The 17,092-nt window shown below is 41.5% G+C and overlaps 1 protein-coding gene and 1 pseudogene across 1 annotated transcript; one reads left to right on the plus strand and one right to left on the minus strand.

Annotated features, from left to right (window-relative positions):
* The first annotated feature begins 3,735 nt into the window (after nucleotides 1-3,735).
* H3f3l2 (H3.3 histone like 2) lies at nucleotides 3,736-4,266 on the plus strand (annotated as a pseudogene).
* A 1,911-nt stretch (nucleotides 4,267-6,177) lies between these two features.
* Nucleotides 6,178-16,764, minus strand: Cyp4a2l1 (cytochrome P450, family 4, subfamily a, polypeptide 2 like 1). The gene is made up of 13 exons (NM_001409478.1): nucleotides 16,518-16,764; nucleotides 15,426-15,558; nucleotides 14,699-14,734; nucleotides 14,123-14,250; nucleotides 13,149-13,273; nucleotides 12,628-12,782; nucleotides 12,131-12,237; nucleotides 11,863-12,053; nucleotides 11,643-11,776; nucleotides 9,590-9,654; nucleotides 9,395-9,471; nucleotides 6,761-6,957; nucleotides 6,178-6,637 (listed from the first exon to the last, which is right to left on the minus strand). The coding sequence occupies exons 1-12, from the start codon at nucleotides 16,710-16,712 to the stop codon at nucleotides 6,789-6,791; spliced, it is 1,515 nt and encodes a 504-aa protein (NP_001396407.1). The 5' UTR covers nucleotides 16,713-16,764; the 3' UTR covers nucleotides 6,178-6,637; nucleotides 6,761-6,788.
* Between the last annotated feature and the right edge of the window lie 328 nt (nucleotides 16,765-17,092).

The raw sequence follows: 17,092 nt of genomic DNA on the forward strand, positions 1-17,092 counted from the left end.
CTGGATCACCAACGCTCTCTCCTTTTTCAAGGAATGGGCTGGCATGGCAGCCTGGGGGGCTATTGTCCTCCTGGGATGTGGAGTATGTCTCTGGCTCTTCTGCCGTTTAAAAGGAGAGCATGCCCGACACAAAGCTGTTGTTTATCAGGCAATGATTGCAATGGAGAATGGTGCCTCTCCCAATATCTGGCTGGCCTCTCTGAAGAATTGAGAGTTCCCCCTAGATCATTTGTATCACTATCATATGAGGTCATTGTATCCAGAGATGGGCAACATTCCATGAGCTCGGACCGACCTAAGACACGGGGCCCGGTGGCATAGGGTAACTCTATGACGGGTAAGGCCGAGTTTTGATGAGACCGGAGCTCCTAAGACAGGAGCAATGACATTTTGGCAGGGTATCCTGATCTAGACCAGTCATCACTCTCCAAAATTCCCCAAGGTGATCTTTTTATAAAACAAAAAACGGGGAGATGTAGGGAGCAGCATACATATATAAAGATGGCGCCGATATCCGGTGTACCAGTGCCATTCTGGTAGTAAACAACAGCACTGCTCGTGTGCAGAGTTGCCTTGGGCACTTGTCCGACTAGGGCGACACTATACTAATGAGGTGATTTATGTTCGACCAATCCCTGGGGGACAAGCAGCATAACCATTGCCTGCTATCCTTAAAATGCGAGTGTTTTGTCGCTCAGGGTCCCCATATCAACAATGAGGTGGTCCTGCAATAAAGGCTGTTGGGAAGAATACGACCGTGTTGTGTCTTCCTTGCTGGCCGAGGTGGGCGTGACAGCTAAACACACACATGTATTGGTCCACCTTACATTGCATAGTTGAGGTCCATTTGTCAGGGCTCCATAGAGAGAAATGCACCAAAAAAAAAAAAAAAACATCTAGTGGTGTACTGCAGATCTTGCAGTTTCCTCAGACTCGGGTTGGTTGGCAAAGTGATGTCAGCTGAGACAAACGCATGTGCTGAGGCAAGACACATGGGGGACAGGAGATGTTTGAAGGGATATAAATAGGACTTGATGGACAGTGATGGAGACTGACCTTGGCTTGCTTGCATAGATAAATGCTTCCTGGTCTCTCATCTTCAACGATCTTTGCTTCGTTGAGTGAGGCAGACCTGAGAACTTTCCCTAGAGTTTCTGTTGGCCCTGGTCCCACCTGCTGAGTCATGCCCCCAGGTTGAGGCCTGGCTGTCTCTCCTAGGTAGTGCCACTGCTGCTGATCGAGTTTGCTCTCCAGACTCTACCGAACTGGACTGCTGCCATAGCCAGGAAGTGTTTCTGAGTGGACTGAACTGTCGCTGCTGACCTGTAAACTCAACTGCGATAGCCAGACAACACATGGGATTTGCTTCACAGAACCAGTTCTGAACAAACCAACTTCTCCTATAGCCTTTCTTTTCCACTGCTGGTGGTGGATGGTGGGACAAAAGGGATATTGAAGCGTTTAAGAACCATCATTAAAAGTAAGCCTTGAAAAAATTAAAGTTACATGATTTTTCACTCATGATTTTTCTAGTTCTATATACTAACCTGAAAATTTCATTATTTTGTTTTTAATAGATGAATAATATTCCATAATGTTCCATTATGAAAATCTAAACTTATTCCAGTTTCTGGCTATTATGAAGAGAGCAGCAATGAACATGATTGAGCAAGTGTCTCTGTGGTAGGATGAAGCATCCTTTGGTTATATAAGAATGGTATAGCTGGATCTAGTGGAAGATCAATTCTCATCTTTCTGGTGAGCCACCACACTGATTTCCGTGGTGGCTGTTTAAGTTTGTATTCCCGTCAGCAATGGATGAGTGTTACCCTTACTTTGTATCCTCACCAGCATGAGCTGTCACTTGTTTTATTGATCTTGGCCATTCCTGGCACTGGTGTAAGAAGAAATCTCAAAGTAGTTTTGATTTGCATTTCCCTGATGACTGAAAGTGTTGGACATTTCTTTAAGAATTCTGTTTAGATATGTACACCATTATTTTTCACTGAGTTGTTGTTTTTTAATGTCTAGGTTTGTGTGTGTGTGTGTGTGTGTGTGTTTGTGTGTGTGTATGTGTGCGTATGTGTATATATGTGTGTGTATGTGTGTGTGTACTTTTGGGTATGTGTGTGTATATGTGTATGTGTATATGTGTGTATGTGTGTGCATGTGTGTGTACTTTTGTGTATGTGTTTATGTGTGTGTATTTTTGTGTATGTGTGTATATGTGTATATATCTTTGTGTATGTGTATGTGTATATGTGTGTATATGTATATGTGTGTATGTGTGTGTTTCTGTTTGTGTATGTGTGTATGTGTGTGTGTGTATGCTTGTGTACATGTGTATGTGTTTGTGTGTATGTGTGTGTGTATTTAGGTATATAGGTATGTATTTCAGATATTAGCCTTCTACCAGGTGTGTAGTTGCTAGAAATCTTCCCCCACTCTGTAGGCTGCTGCTTTTCCACATCATGACGTCCTTTGGCATACAGAAGCCTTTCAGTGTCATGGGCTCACATTTATCAGTTGTTGATCTTAGTGCCTGTGCTATCAGTGCTCTGTTCAGAAAGCCTTTTCCTGGTCAAAACCATGTCCTGCTTTCTCTTCTATTGGACTCAGTTTGTCTGGTCTTATATTGAGGTCTTTGATCCATTTAGAACTGAGTGTCATGCAGAGTGGAGGGTAGGGATCTATTTGCATTCTTCTATATGTGGCCATCCAGTTTGACCAGCACCATTTATCAAAGATGCTAGGTTTGGTTTTCTGGCATATATTTCTGGCCCCTCTATAAAAGTAAGGTATAAACAAGAATATAGACTTGCTTCTGTGCCTTCAGTTGATTCCATTTATCTATGCATCTGTTTTTATAGCAGTACCACACTGTTTTTATTACTGTAGCTCCGTAGTATAGTTTGAAGTTAGAGATACCTCCAGCCGTTCTTTAATTATTCAGAATTGTTTTAGCTATCCTGTTGTTAGATTTGTTGTTTTGGGGTGTGTGTGTGTGTGTGTGTGTGTGTGTGTGTGTGTGTGTGTGTGTACTGTCCTTCCAAGCTCTGTGAAAAATTGCGTTGGAATTTTGATGAGGATTGCATTGCCTCTGTAGATTGCTGTTGGTAGGATGACTATATTAGACATTATATTTACTGTATTAGTCCTACCAAACCATGAGCATGGGAGATCTTTTCATCTTCTGATATTTTCTTCAAATTCTTAAGTGTCTTAAAGTTTTATCATAAGAATCTGCCATTTCCATGGTTATAGTTACCACAAGATATTTTATGATTTTTGAAGCTATTATGAAAGATATTATTTCCCCGATTTTTTTCTCACTCTATTTCTCCTATGTGTATAGGAAGGTCACTGATTTTTGTCAGTTGGTTTTGTATCCTGCTACTTTTCTGAAAGTGTTTGTCAGCTGGAGGAGTTTTCCAGTGGAATTTTTAAGGTCACTAACATGTATTATTGTATCATCTGCAAATAAAAATATTTTGACTTCTTCTATTTGTATCCCTTTGATCTCCTTCAGTTATCTTATTGTTTGATTTTAAGTACATTATTGAGTAAGTATGGAGAGAGTGGACAATCTTGCCTTGTTTTTAATGAAAATGCTCTGAGTTTCTCTCTTCTACTGAATTTGCTTTTAATCTGTTTTTAATTTAATTTTGGTAGGTGGTCTATATCAAGAAAATTGTCTGTTTCTTTTAGATTTTCCAATCTGGTAGAATACAGGTTTTAAAGTATGTTCTTGGCCGCCGCTCTCTAATACCAGTGCTGCCTCTTACTTGCCTCCTCTCACTTGCCGAGCTCCAGCCAAAGGAGGAAAGAGATGAGTAAGGAGGTGGTCATACCATGGCACATACGAAGCAGACTGTCTGCAAATCCACCGCTGGTAAAGCACCCAGGAAACAACTGACTACAAAAGTTGCTCACTCGCAAGAGTGCGCCCTCTATTGTAGGGGTGAAGAAACCTCATCATTACAGGCCTGGTACTGTGGCGGTCGTGAACTCAGACACTATCAGAAGTCCACTGAACTTCTGATTTGCAAGCTCCCCTTTCAGCGTCTGGTGCAAGAAATTATTCAGGACTTCAAAACAGACCTGCGCTTCCAGAGTGCAGCTGTTGGTGCTTTGCAGGAGGCAAAAGAGGCCTGTCTGTCTGCCCTTTTTGAAAATACCAACCTGTGTGCTATATATGCCAAACGTGTAATAATTATGCCAAAAGATACCCAGCTAGCATGCCACATACGTGGAGAACATGCTTAAGAGTCTACTGTGAGCAGCAACATTTCATTCTCAAAAGATTTTTTTTCCTCTTCTTCCTGTTATCAGTAGTTCTGAATGTTAGATATTTTTTCCAAGGGGTCAAAGGTACATAAGTATATGATTGCAAGTAGAAACATAGGGGACAGAATCAGTATTGGCAGTTTCTCTACATTCATTTGTGTGTGATTTTTTAATATAAATGCAAGATGTAAAGCATTAATGCAAACAAAATGTTTCCTTGAACACATTTCAACAGTTCAACCTCATAACTATTATAAATAAACCCGTTAAAAATTTCTGGACAATGCAGGAAACTGGAGTTTTTAAAAATAAGTACATTTCTTATTGACAGCAACTAAATGGTGTTTGTAGCATTTTTATCATACAGTAGACGTCATCCATTCACTGTACTTTTCTAACAGAGTTGTCCTACATGCAAGTACATGTTTTTAATGGTATCTGTCTTCTGTTGCTGTTCATGTACATTTGCTATTAAAATACATTAAATAAAAGAAAATAGGGCTGGAGAGATGGCTCAGTGGTTAAGAGCACAGACTGCTCTTCCTGAGGTCCTGAGTTCAAATCCCAGCAACCACTTGGTGGCTCACAACCATCTGTAATGAGATCTGATGCCCTCTTCTGGTGTGTCTGAAGACAGCTACAGTGTACTTATATATAATAAGTAAATAAATCTTTAATAAACAATAAATAACAAAATAAAGTATGTTCTTATGGTTCTCTTGACTTCCTCAGTATCTGTAGTTTTGTCTCCCTTTTTCATCTCTAACTTTATTAATATGGATCCCCCAACATCTGCCTCCACCATTTAGTTAATTTGGGTATTGATTTTCTCGGAGGACCAACTGTTTGAGGGTTTTGTTGTTGTTTGTTTGTTTATGTTTTATTGATATATCAGCACTGGTGTTGTTATCGACTCCTTTGGAGCATTAGTTTTACTTTTGTTCTATGCTTTCACTTATGCTGTTAGGTGATGAATATGAGATCTCACCAATATCTTTATGTAGGTACTTAGTGCTATAAACTTGCCTCTTATAACTGCCTTCATTACATCCCATTGTGTTTTTATTTTCATTTAATTATAAAAACTTTTTATATTTCTTCTTGATTCTGTCTTGACCCGTTTTTCATTTTAGGCTTTCTGGTTTTGTTTGTTTGTTTGTTTGTTTGTTTGTTTCTATGTTGATATCCAGCTTTAATCCATGGTGACCATATAGGGTGCAAAGTGTGATTTCAACTTTATCTGTTGAGACTTTCTGTGTGTCTGAGTCTATGATTAATTTGGAGAACGTTCCATGAGGTACTGAAATAAAGGTCTATTCTTTTGTATTTCAATGAAGTGTTCTCAAAATATCTGTTAAGTATGTTTGGTTTCTGACATCAATTAGGTCCAGAATTTTAGCTTTGTCTGGGTGACCTGTACATTGGTGAGAGTGAGGTATTGAAGTCATTTACTATCACTATGTGAGGGTCACTATGGGCTTTCAGCTGTAGCAGTGATTTATAAATTTAAGTGTCCTTGTGTCTGGTGTACACCCTTCTTTATACTTCCTGCCATTGTCACAAAAGAATCCAGGTCCATGCCATGAGAGCTTAACAGAATTCTCCAAATCACTAAACTGAATATTCAGAGCACTCTGACCAAATCAGGCCAGGGTAAAATCAGAAAACTCTTTAGCTCCACAAAATCACAAACCTACATTTGTATAAACCAGCCCAGAAGTCAACAATCCAAGTACAACCTCTCAGGAGCTGAGAATTCTACCCCATTCTAACAGTGGGGAGCAGATGGCAACAGGCTTCTCTGATGGCTGACTTGCCAAAAGTGCTTCAGGGAGCATAGGTTCATGCTGAGTAGATTTCTGTATCTTAAATAAAAATATGAAACAGAAATTAATGAAGTGAAATGGATTTATTTACAGTTTGGCCCAAAGTAGTAAAAACTATTCATTTCTATCTACTGTTCTGCATCAGTACTATTATTTCATAGAAAAGATGAGGCATACATTAATTTCACCATGAGACAATCAGAAATATCTAGAAATCTCTTCTTTTGAGTCACCTTCCTTCCTCTGGCTGGTGCCAGAATCTTTAGGATTAATTTTCTCCCAGCATGTGATATCTAAGAACATTTTAATTCATGATGCCGATTGTCCCAAGACTCTGAGAACTGAAGGGAGATAAAGTGCAAGAGTTTCCCTCTAAAATACATCTTTCTCTGTTAGTCCAATGATGATGATGGGTAAGCAGGCTGGAGGACGGGCTGCTGGCGGCAGGTTCAGTGGCTGGTCAGAGGTGAAACCAGATGGGAAATGGGTACACACACAAGCTGGGAAGGTGTCTGGAGTAAAAGCTACAGAAATGAGGGCAAAAAGATGAGTTGGCGGGACACTCAGCAGAAGGATGGGAATCAAAGAGAAAGCAAAATGAGTATAAATTAGCCAGGAACAAAAAGCAGGTATTGCAGGCAGCAGACCTTTGGAGCTGTCCTATCTCCACCAGAATTATCTTAGCTTCTTGAGACGCAGGTGGATCCCATTCTTGGACTTCAACACAAGTCTTGGCATGGGGACCGGGATCCTGGTGGGATCTGGCAGCAACTCAAAGCGAAGCAGGGTCAGGGCCACAGCCACCTTCAGCTCATTCATGGCAAATTGTTTCCCAATGCAGTTCCTGAACCAAGCAGGGACACATACGTAAGATGTGGCCTGAGACTTGCTCTGGGTACGGTGAGTATTGATCCTTTAACCTCAGTCCTGTGGGGCATCAGGGTTCCCCCCCGCGATGGTATCAGCCTAATCATTTTATTTATAGACCACATGCCTAAATCATTCCCTTGCTTTGAGATCACTTTCTTTATAGGTTATACAACCACCTCAATCCCTTGTCTTCAAGCTTAGGCTCCTGACCTATGATAAATTCTCTAGCTCCTCTAGGTCTCTCTCTCTCTCTCTCTCTCTCTCTCTCTCTCTCTCTCTCTTTCCCTAGTCCTGTTCTTGGGTGTACAGAATGTCATTTGGACAGTGCCAGCTCTGTGGGCATGGAGTCCAAGCACGTGAGTTATTTAATGAGGTAATTACTATCTAGCCAATTCTCTCCACTAACAGTCTCTGGATCTCCAGTGTGAATACTCCTATTCTGGTCAATATGAGAAGGGGTAGGTCACCATCTTGGGGATTATCATCTATGTACAAAAATGGATTGATTCTACAATGGGAGTCAAATATCAGTGGTAGACGCTTGTAGTGAATGCCTCTGATTGGGGATCCTCAAGTTGGTCCTCCATCTTCCTCCCACTCAGCTTTCAGGCTCTAATCCCTCATTTCCCCCAGGCTACTATCATCAGTACCCATATAACCTTATTCCAGAAAAGGCCTTATTTGCATTTGCATTTTCCTATCTTGGTCTTTGGATCCCCACGGTCACCCTCGCAATGCTCTTCCTACTATGCACACTGTCGTCTGGGACAGCTCCAGGTGCCCCAGACAGAACCATCCTTAGTGAAGGTTTGTTGAGTTACCACCTCTTACCTGTATAGCTCCACTTCCTATTTCAACTCATGTGGCTGTAAATGCCACTAATGCTTCCCTTTAGCCTTGCTGCCACACCCAAACAACAAGCTAAGAGTCAGCCAGCTCCCTATCCTCTGTGGCATTCACCTCCTCCTGGACTCTAAGGTAGCAAGGGTGCTTTACTCAAGGACCCACCACACTTCAGGCTATAGGGCAGCAAGGAGTGTGTAACTTTTCATAAGATGTCAGTGAGGGACACATGAGGCTAAGGCAGAAAGAAGGAATGATGGCTGCATCAGGTATAAGTGATTGGCTACATTCTCCTGTCTCAGCAAGGAACGTGGCAGAAAAAAAGTACATTTTTAAAATTCTTTTTCATTTGAATTAATAGAGTTGAATTCTAAAAACACAATAATATGCATAGAGGATAAGGATATTTAAGCTAGGAACTTGACAACCTGCGACTCTCCTATCCTCCAATGGCTGCAGTATGCTTTTAGCTGGTTAAGATGACATTCTTCACTATGGGATAAACTGTGTCATATGTCTTCCAGTAAAATGCCACATCTGAAGCCTGTTCTGTGGGAGCTAATCCACAGCTTTAAGTTTCACAGAATTGGTAAATCAGAAGAAATGCTTACCTTTCATTTTCTCCCCCTTGTGATCCATAGAGACATATTAACTCTGATGACCATTGTATCCAACCCTTAAGAAATCTTAGAGGGAATCTGTGGTCTACAGGATGAGTCCTGTAGACTCTGGAATTTTTTAGCTGCTCATCTCCCTCAGAGCTCTGTCACTGCACACATCAGCTAGTGGTGGGCATCATCACTCAACAGAGGATTTTCCTCAGAAGCTATTTAATGTCCTCATTTCCGGTTTCGGCACCACTAGACTAAGTACACCAGGCCTGTTCACTGAAGTCCCTTCCAGCATGCATAGCTCTACAAATTAGGAATGTATATACATGTGATAAGCATTTGTATATGCAGAAAAACTGTTGTGAGGCTAGAAGTAAAAAACATGTGATGATAGCCCCAGTGTCCAACCTATAGGAAGCTGTGAACTCTTACATATATGACTTTAACAGAGGAACCCACAAAGTTTTTAGAATTTTAAACATATCACATTATAGTACTTAATATATATTTGTTACACATATATTTATAGACACATATATTTTAAAGATTTATAGAAGCATCCAACTGTTGAGTTAATAAGGAAATCTATGAGGCTGTAATGAGAATTTTGAGAAAGAGAAATTGATCCTTTAAGATTTTTGAAAACTTCTAAGCTTAATTTTCATAGGGAATATAATTCTGAAATATGAAGTTCAGAATTAGTTAAAATACCAAAACATACTAATTTTCATACAGATGTCTTAGTGGTCACAGGACGCCGGGTTAATAAAAATTTCTGTGTTATACTGAGTTGGTGCCTTCTTTCCTTTTGCACAAACACAAAGACATGATACCATCTAACCACATCTACCAAAAGAAATACATGCAAGTGACCACATAGGGACATAAGCAATCAGAAATATAGAATATTAATATGTGGCAACCCTCCATCCTTTCCCTCCAACCCTTTCCCATCACCTTGCTCCTCCTGAGAATGGCAGATAAGCATGGCTATGGCGAGGAGAATCTGGTGAGAATCTAGAGGGGTCAAACACCTGCAGAGAGAGCACAGGGCCAGCATGGATGGAGTCAAGCCCATTTCCAACGCAAAAGAATGCAGAATGCTTAAAGTTGCAACTGAGTGAGTCTTCACTCTTCCCCAGGCTTTCATACCTTTGGGTTTGGCCAGTAACTTGGGTTATGATGAAGACCATAAATTAAAATTGTGACTCTGATACCTGTGGGGGAGGGGAGAAAACATGGAGTAAAACATAATTAAGTCAAATCAGTCTGGAGGTTCCTCAGAAAATTGGACATTGAACTACCCGAGGACCCAACTATAACTCTCTTGGGCATATACCCAAAAGATGCTCCAACATACAATAAAGACACAAGCTCCACTATGTTCATAGCAACCTTATTTATAATAGCCAGAAGCTGGAAAGAACCCAGATGCCCTTCAACAGAGGAATGGATACAAAAAATGTGGTACATCTACACAACGGAATATTACTCAGCTATCAAAAACAATGACTTTATAAAATTCATAGGCAAATGGTTGGAACTGGAAAATATCATCCTGAGTGAGGTAACCCAATCACAGAAAAACACACATGGAATGCACTCATTGATAAGTGGCTATTAGCCAAATGCTTGAATTGTCCTAGACGCACAGAACACATGAAACTCAAGACTGATAATCAATATGCGAATGTTTCACTCCTTCTTTAAAAGGGGAACAAGAATACCTTTGGGAGGGAATAGGGAGGCAAAGTTTAGAACAGAGACTGAAGGAACACCCATTCAGAGCCTGCCCCACATGTGGCCCATACATATGCAGCCACCAAACTAGATAAGATGGATGAAGCAAAGAAGTGCAGGCTGACAGGAGCCAGATGTAGATCTCTCCTGAGAGACACATACAGAATACAGCAAATATGTAGGCGAATGCCAGCAACAAACCACTGAACTGAGAACAGGACCCCCGTTGACGGAATCTTAGAAAGGACTGAAAGAGCTTGAAGGGTCTTGAGACCCCATATGAAAAACGATGCCAATCAACCAGAGCTTCTAGGACTAAGCCACTACCCAAAGACTATACATGGACTGACCCTGGGCTCGAACCTCATAGGTAGCAATGAATAGCCTAGTAAGAGCACCAGTGGAAGGGGAAGCCCTTGGTCCTGCCGAGACTGAACCCCCCAGTGAGCCCCCAGTGAACCCCCCAGTGAACGTGATGGTTTGGGGGGGAGCGTGGTAATGGGGGAAGGATGAGGAGGGGAACACCCATACAGAATGGGAGGGGGAAGGGTTAGGGGGATGTTGGCTGTGAAACTGGGAAGGGGAATAACAATCGAAATATAAATAAGAAATACTCAAGTTAATAAAAGTGGGAAAAAAAGAAATGTAAATAAGATTTACCCAAGTTAATAAAGATGGAAAAAAAACATAATTAAGCCAAAGAATTGGCTCTAGAGCCAATCCCAGTGGCATATACATATGGCCTGTATATAAGGAGTCACCGTGTAGAGCTAATGATCCTTTTGGGGATAGGGAGTTTAGTGAAGTATACATTAGACAACCATAAACCTGATGATGACAGACAGCAAAGAAGTATTGGGGGTACACGGCACTTTAGTGCAATGACAGAACACGTTCATTAAATGTCTTACACACACCATTGAAGAACATACACTAGCTAACAAGACACAATTCCCCTTCTAACACCCCCAAAAGGCACTGTTTCATGCCCATTTTTCACATGAAATACTAAATTTTCAATGAGTCCCATTATCTTTACTTAGGTTTACACTGTTTGCATGTGGCAGAGGTGGGACCATATCCAAGGATGGTTTCGCTAACATGTGCCTTGGACATGTGACAAAGGAACTCAGAACTTAGCAGCTCCCCTCTTTCCTCACCTCAGTTTCCTGAGACACTGGGAGCCATGACACCCACACAATAGTTTCCCTTACCATTTTGTTATTTTACTCATAAACAAAACCTTATCATGACAAGACCTGCGTCTATTTTTTTTCAACCCTGAGTATATGAAGTGACTGTAACTTCAAGGCTGAGAATGACATTTAACCAGCATGTGACATTTCTTCCAGGAGACTGCCTCAGTCTTAACCTTATAATCTCATCTCAAAACTTCAAAGTAAATATTCAGTTTGCTGGGACAACAGAAACACACGTGAGCATATAGGTGACTGGATTTGGTTACCTTTGGGTATGGAACGTCCATCTGGGAAGGTGACAGGGGAGCTGAGCTCTCGACTCACAGAAGGTACAGGTGAGTAGAGCCTCAGGGCCTCCTTGATGCACATGGTGGTGTAAGGCATCTGGTCCAGGTGGTCCCTGAAATAAAGTCCATCCTGAAGAGTCACACAAATCTGGGCAGACCAGAGGTCTCTCCTTTAAGAAGACAGATGAATGGTTCTCACCATGTGACAGAGGTTCCATCACCCAGAATGCTCTGCACCTCCTCTCTGCATCTCTCTTGGTGCTCAGGGTGGGTGGCCAGAGCATAGAAAACCCAGGAGATTCCACTGGCTGTGGTGTCATGACCCTCAAACATGAATGTGTCCACCTCTGCACGCAGGTCCTCATCTGACAAGCTCTTCCCATCCTCCATCTGAATGAATGTGAGAAAACAGACTTTCTATCTCATCTGTGCTTCTGGGCCAAATCTTAACCCTGTTCTCCACTCACTTTGGCAAACAACAGGATGTCCAGGAAATCCAAGTGCCTCTTCTTCCTGGCCTTCTGAAGCTCTTCCTCATTCTGCAGCTGAGCCTTCCTCGTTTTGATCACTCCATCTATCCCATGACAGCACTTGTCAGACAGAACACAGAGCTACAGTAATACACACAATCCCTGAACCTAATGTGTGTGTCCTGTGAAGCCCCAGATGCATGTGCAGGTGGGAATCTCGTCATGATTTGAAGTCTACTCAATCTCATATACCTCAACCTCCACTCAGGTTCATGGGCCACAGAGCCATGACGCACATGTCCCCAATGTAATAAATTTGACAATTCCTGTAATGCAGTTTTAATGCTAACATTCTTGCTCCCAAAACTTACATCTTAGTAACTGACTCCAGTCCTACAGAGGCTTCTGGCAAACTCACTATGTCTGAGATATCTGATCATGTCTTTGCAATGTACCTGACAAAGAAAGGAAGGCAGGAAGGAGGAAGACAGAACCTGTGTGCTCATGAGCAATCTGGCAGGCCCGGCGGGACAAACGGCCATCAGAGGACATATTGTAGATGATGCTGTTCCCATAAAAGGCACTCCTCACACGAAAGAAAATCAGGTTGTTTAGATCCTCAACAGCCTTGGTGTAGGACCTGGAATTTCTATGGACAGGAGGTACAATATACTGGTGATTGGGGTATCTTTCCTAAAAATAGAGTAGGTTCTCTATAGTCATTCTTTCAACCATGGAACATGCAATACCAAGGCACACACCACTTCAAGATTTTTTGACCATTGGAACTTTAGACACATGCCAGGGTTCCACAGTGTCTTATGGGGCTGGCTGGTTTGGTTCTGGTTTGAAATAAGAGTTTGGTCTAGAACTGAATAAGAATCTTATGTTTTGTGGAGGGAACTGTCTTACCTGCCCCACTTTCTTCTTACTGACTAACTGACTGAACTTAAATCATAACTTACTAAACGGACTGGTAAGACCAAAGATTCTACAACAAAGGGTTGTTACTCACACATCCAACTGAACACTGCCCTGGTGGCTGAAAGCACACTTCATAACAGTGTCCAGTGTCATCAAGGAGACATAGTGGAAGATCTCTAGAGGGTGATCCTGGTCATCAAGCTTCTCCCATTTGTCCTGTGGTGAGAACGAGACAATTTCTTAATTTTCTTCAGACGACCTGTGTTTAGACTAATACTTTTCTCTTTATCTATAGATAATCAGTCTAGCGTCCCTCTCCATTGAGTTCATTTGCTTCCAGTAAATTAAAAGCATGAAGCAAATGTTTATAATCTGTTGTCTGCTTCTTCCAAACTCTTTAACAAAACAGCGTATTTTCTCATGGTGTTTAATTATTGCTTATTTGGTTTTAGAAACAAAGTAATCTTTCAGTTTACAAAAATGGCCCCTTCAAACTTTCAAGACTAAACCAGACTTGAAAAATTTGTATAAACACAAATACAGGAAGGAATAAAATGTATAAAGGAAAAGAAAAGCTGTTGTCCTGGGTGAACATGCCTCATGTGTGCTATTGGTTAATTACATTTCACCTTTCAAATGGTGACGCCAGAAACTAGGACCTAATATGAGGTAAGGATTTGGCAGGTAAGGGTGTGAGGATGTGAACCTGGTTTCTACTTACACATGAGCCACTTAAGATCACACAGAAGGCCTGGGGTCCAAGACATTCTTGTCTTGAAGCTGCCACTATCCAGTTCAGCCAAAAACAGGGAGTTTACACTGTATGGTGTCTTGTCCACTGTGACAACACTTGGTCCTATATTTACCACAGTGCTCTCTGAAGTGTGTGACTCCATCCTGCTGAGCAGAAGCTGTCCAATTTATGCATTTGTGGGAGACTTACTTCATAGCAACAACAGGAGTTATTAGTCTATGTGATCGTCTAGAATGTGTTTAAGAGTAGAGTCATTGTGGGTGTGCTGTCAGGTGGGTACAATAAAATGAGAAAGAGACAGAGAAACTCACTAGCATTATACTGACAGAGTCCGCCATGATTTTGACATAGGGTTTGAGGATGTCATAGTGGAAGGCTGGAGTCAACATCCGCCGATGCTGGAACCATTTCTTTCCATTCAACAGGAGCAAACCATAACCTGTGCCAGAGACTGATCGTTAGTGTGTCTGACAGAGGTGGAATCAAAGGTACTCCTGGGATCATTTGGTTACATTAACTGGGATAAAATGGGGAAATAAAAATTCAGTAATAGTAAGGGTGTTTTATTAGACAAAGACATAGAAAGGGAGAAGTCCAGTTTGTCTGATAAATCTGCTGTGACTAAGACAGAATGAAATGAAGGATTAAAACATGTTGGGATCAGGTCAAGAGGGATATATATATAAATGTCTGACAATGAATGTTTGAAGAAATAATATGGCAGAAACCTGGCATCATGCAGCATTAAAAAGAACTAAGGACTGATTAGGAGAAGAGAAATAATGCTTGATTTAGGAATGGATCATGATACTGTGACCAGTCACCCGTTCTTCTCCATTAGCCAGAGAGTAGTGAAGAAAACACACTCCTTATTTTAATATACTTACCAATCCAGGGAGCAAGGGATTGATAAGGCTTTGGATCTGAAAAGTAAGACAGATCTTGAGGACCAGATAGGAGGATGGTGTTCAAAACTACAAGCTTTTTCTTTCATTTTTCAGAATTTTAAAAATTATTATTTGTGGTGCACCTGCTACAGTGTCTGTGTAGAGTTCAGAAGACAACTCTGTGGAGTTAGTTCATTCCTCCCACTGAATTCAATGTGGGTTTCAGAGCTCAACATTAGGTCATCAGGCTTGAGCAGCAAACCCCTGCACCAACCGAGTCATTTCAATAACCATGTCGTTAGTTCTTGGTGGATTTCAAGTTGATGCATTCCCACTCACACTGCCTTCCATTCCCTTCTGTCTTTGTATTGGGAGTTAGCTCGACTTGGAAAGGCAGACTTCATTGTATCAGCAATGAATGTCTCTGTCATTATGATGTTTGGAAAATTTGTAAAACACATCAACTCAATTTAGTTGTAAAAGGAAAAGGAAGGAAGGGAGGAAGGAAGGAAGGAAGAAAGGAAGAAAATTTAAGCCTTGTGCAGTTATTTTAAGTGCTGAGAACTATCTAATTATTGCTAGCCATATGTTGGTCTCTAGACAGTGGGAATGGTAGGTATTAATTAGACATCGATGGCTAGTATCACTCTTTTCTAATATTACACAGACTTGTAATGAACTTTGGATGACAGATATGCTACAGATGTAAATGAGATTGGACTCTCACCTGATCTTCCCAGAACCACCTTCACATAGTCAGGGTCATAGAGCAGGACTCGTGCTGTGCTCCCTGAGAGCCACTGTAAGCAGGCACCTGGGAATTTCTCTACCCACGTAAGAACCTGCTGGAATTCTCTGTCCTTTGGGAACAGACATCAAAGAAAAGACAAATTCATAAAGATGTTCTTTGACATCTAGTGCTTTGTGTGGTATGGGAGATGCAGGACCACCACAGGAGCATTGCTCCAGAATGTTCAGGAAAAGGTAGAAATTTGAGTTGGCTTGATGATCTGTCCTTTTTGTCCCTTCCATCTAGGCCATTGCTATGTCCACGGATTTGCCCTAGCCAGATCCTGGACCCTTGTTAGATGAAGCTAAGGCTTCTTAGAGAAGCTACTGGGGAAAGAGCTCTGAGTTTAATATTCTTAAATGTGGCTAAGTGTGTAATCCCACACTGAGTGCCTCTTCACACAGACCCAGCCAAATTATATTCTGCTGAGAGCTGGTATCACAGTCAGTCATTCTTAAAGCTTATATACACTTGAGGGTGGGGGACGCTAACTAATCCAGAAAGTGTCAGAGGCTCCACAAAGCCCTTGAGTTGTTTGCTTTCTGAAGTTTAGGAGTTCCCTTGCAGGATGGAATGTTTCCCCTCCACCATAGAACTTCCTTTATCGTAAGGGACTTTCTTTCTGGATGGAAGTTTGTACCTCTCTTTACAACACCCTGTATTGTAATCATCTGTTTCTCTCCAAACTGGGAAGTTTCAATCTCAGAGGAAACTGATAGACAGCATTGAAAGCATCACTTCTAGAAGTTCTCTCAGATAACAGCCTAGATTAGTTGCTTCTCTGTAGCTAACATCACCCACCCACTCCATAAAGCCAGGCTGTTTTCCCATTCCCTTCTACATTCTGAGATTTGAGTCCTATTGTCATCATGTATCTTTTTAAAAAGAGTATGCCCCACACGATTAAGGCAAGCCTGCTCTTAGAAGTAAACCCAGTGTTCTTCAGAAACTACATGATTATCACAGAGCAGACTGCCCTGTATAACTTTCCTACTTTTCATACTCTTCCATGCTCTCCCTTCTTCCTACCTTCAGGTTGTGGCCCCAAAGCCAGTGGGAAGGCGTGGATGGGAACTTCTCGAGGGCCTTGAGCAGCCATTGCCTTCGTAAGTAGAATTGGACTGCCTTGAACAGCACCAGAAATAGACTGAGCAAGAAGGCCCCTTGGAAGAACCCAGAGACACCATCCAGGGATCTTGTAGGGCTAAATACAGAGAAACCCATGGTTAATGGCTTCTGGATCACTAGGGTCTCTGAACATGTGGAACACCTGCATTTAAATCATGAGGAGGTAGACACACCTACTTGTGGGAGGGAGAGTAGAAAAAAAGACAGGGAGTGACCTCAGACTCCAAAGTTTATTACTCTGCAACATCAACTTTGGTAAACAGTAAAGTCAAATCCCTAGTAGCTGATCTTGGTAAAGTCTATGTATATACCCACTCTCTTATCTCTGAACTACTCATAATATTTATTGAACACATATTAAACATTATGTAGTATCCTCATTGATGAATGAGGTAAACTCATGAAATAGACATTAACTTTGATATCAAAAGATTCATATTCAAACCCCCCCCCCGTGGATCCCTGCCCGGAGCAGA

This window comes from Rattus norvegicus, chromosome 5 (genome assembly GCF_036323735.1).
Source record: "Rattus norvegicus strain BN/NHsdMcwi chromosome 5, GRCr8, whole genome shotgun sequence".
NCBI classification, from domain to species: domain Eukaryota; kingdom Metazoa; phylum Chordata; class Mammalia; order Rodentia; family Muridae; genus Rattus; species Rattus norvegicus.

Coding starts and splice junctions, on each gene's coding strand:
- Cyp4a2l1 (NM_001409478.1), bottom strand. CDS start 16,712: ATGGGTTTCTCTGTATTTAGCCCTACAAGATCCCTGGATGGTGTCTCT. Junction 14,251..14,698: donor ATCCCTTGCTCCCTGGATTG/GTAAGTATATTA, acceptor TCTCTGGCACAG/GTTATGGTTTGCTCCTGTTG. Junction 13,274..14,122: donor ACTCTGTCAGTATAATGCTA/GTGAGTTTCTCT, acceptor TTCTCACCACAG/GACAAATGGGAGAAGCTTGA.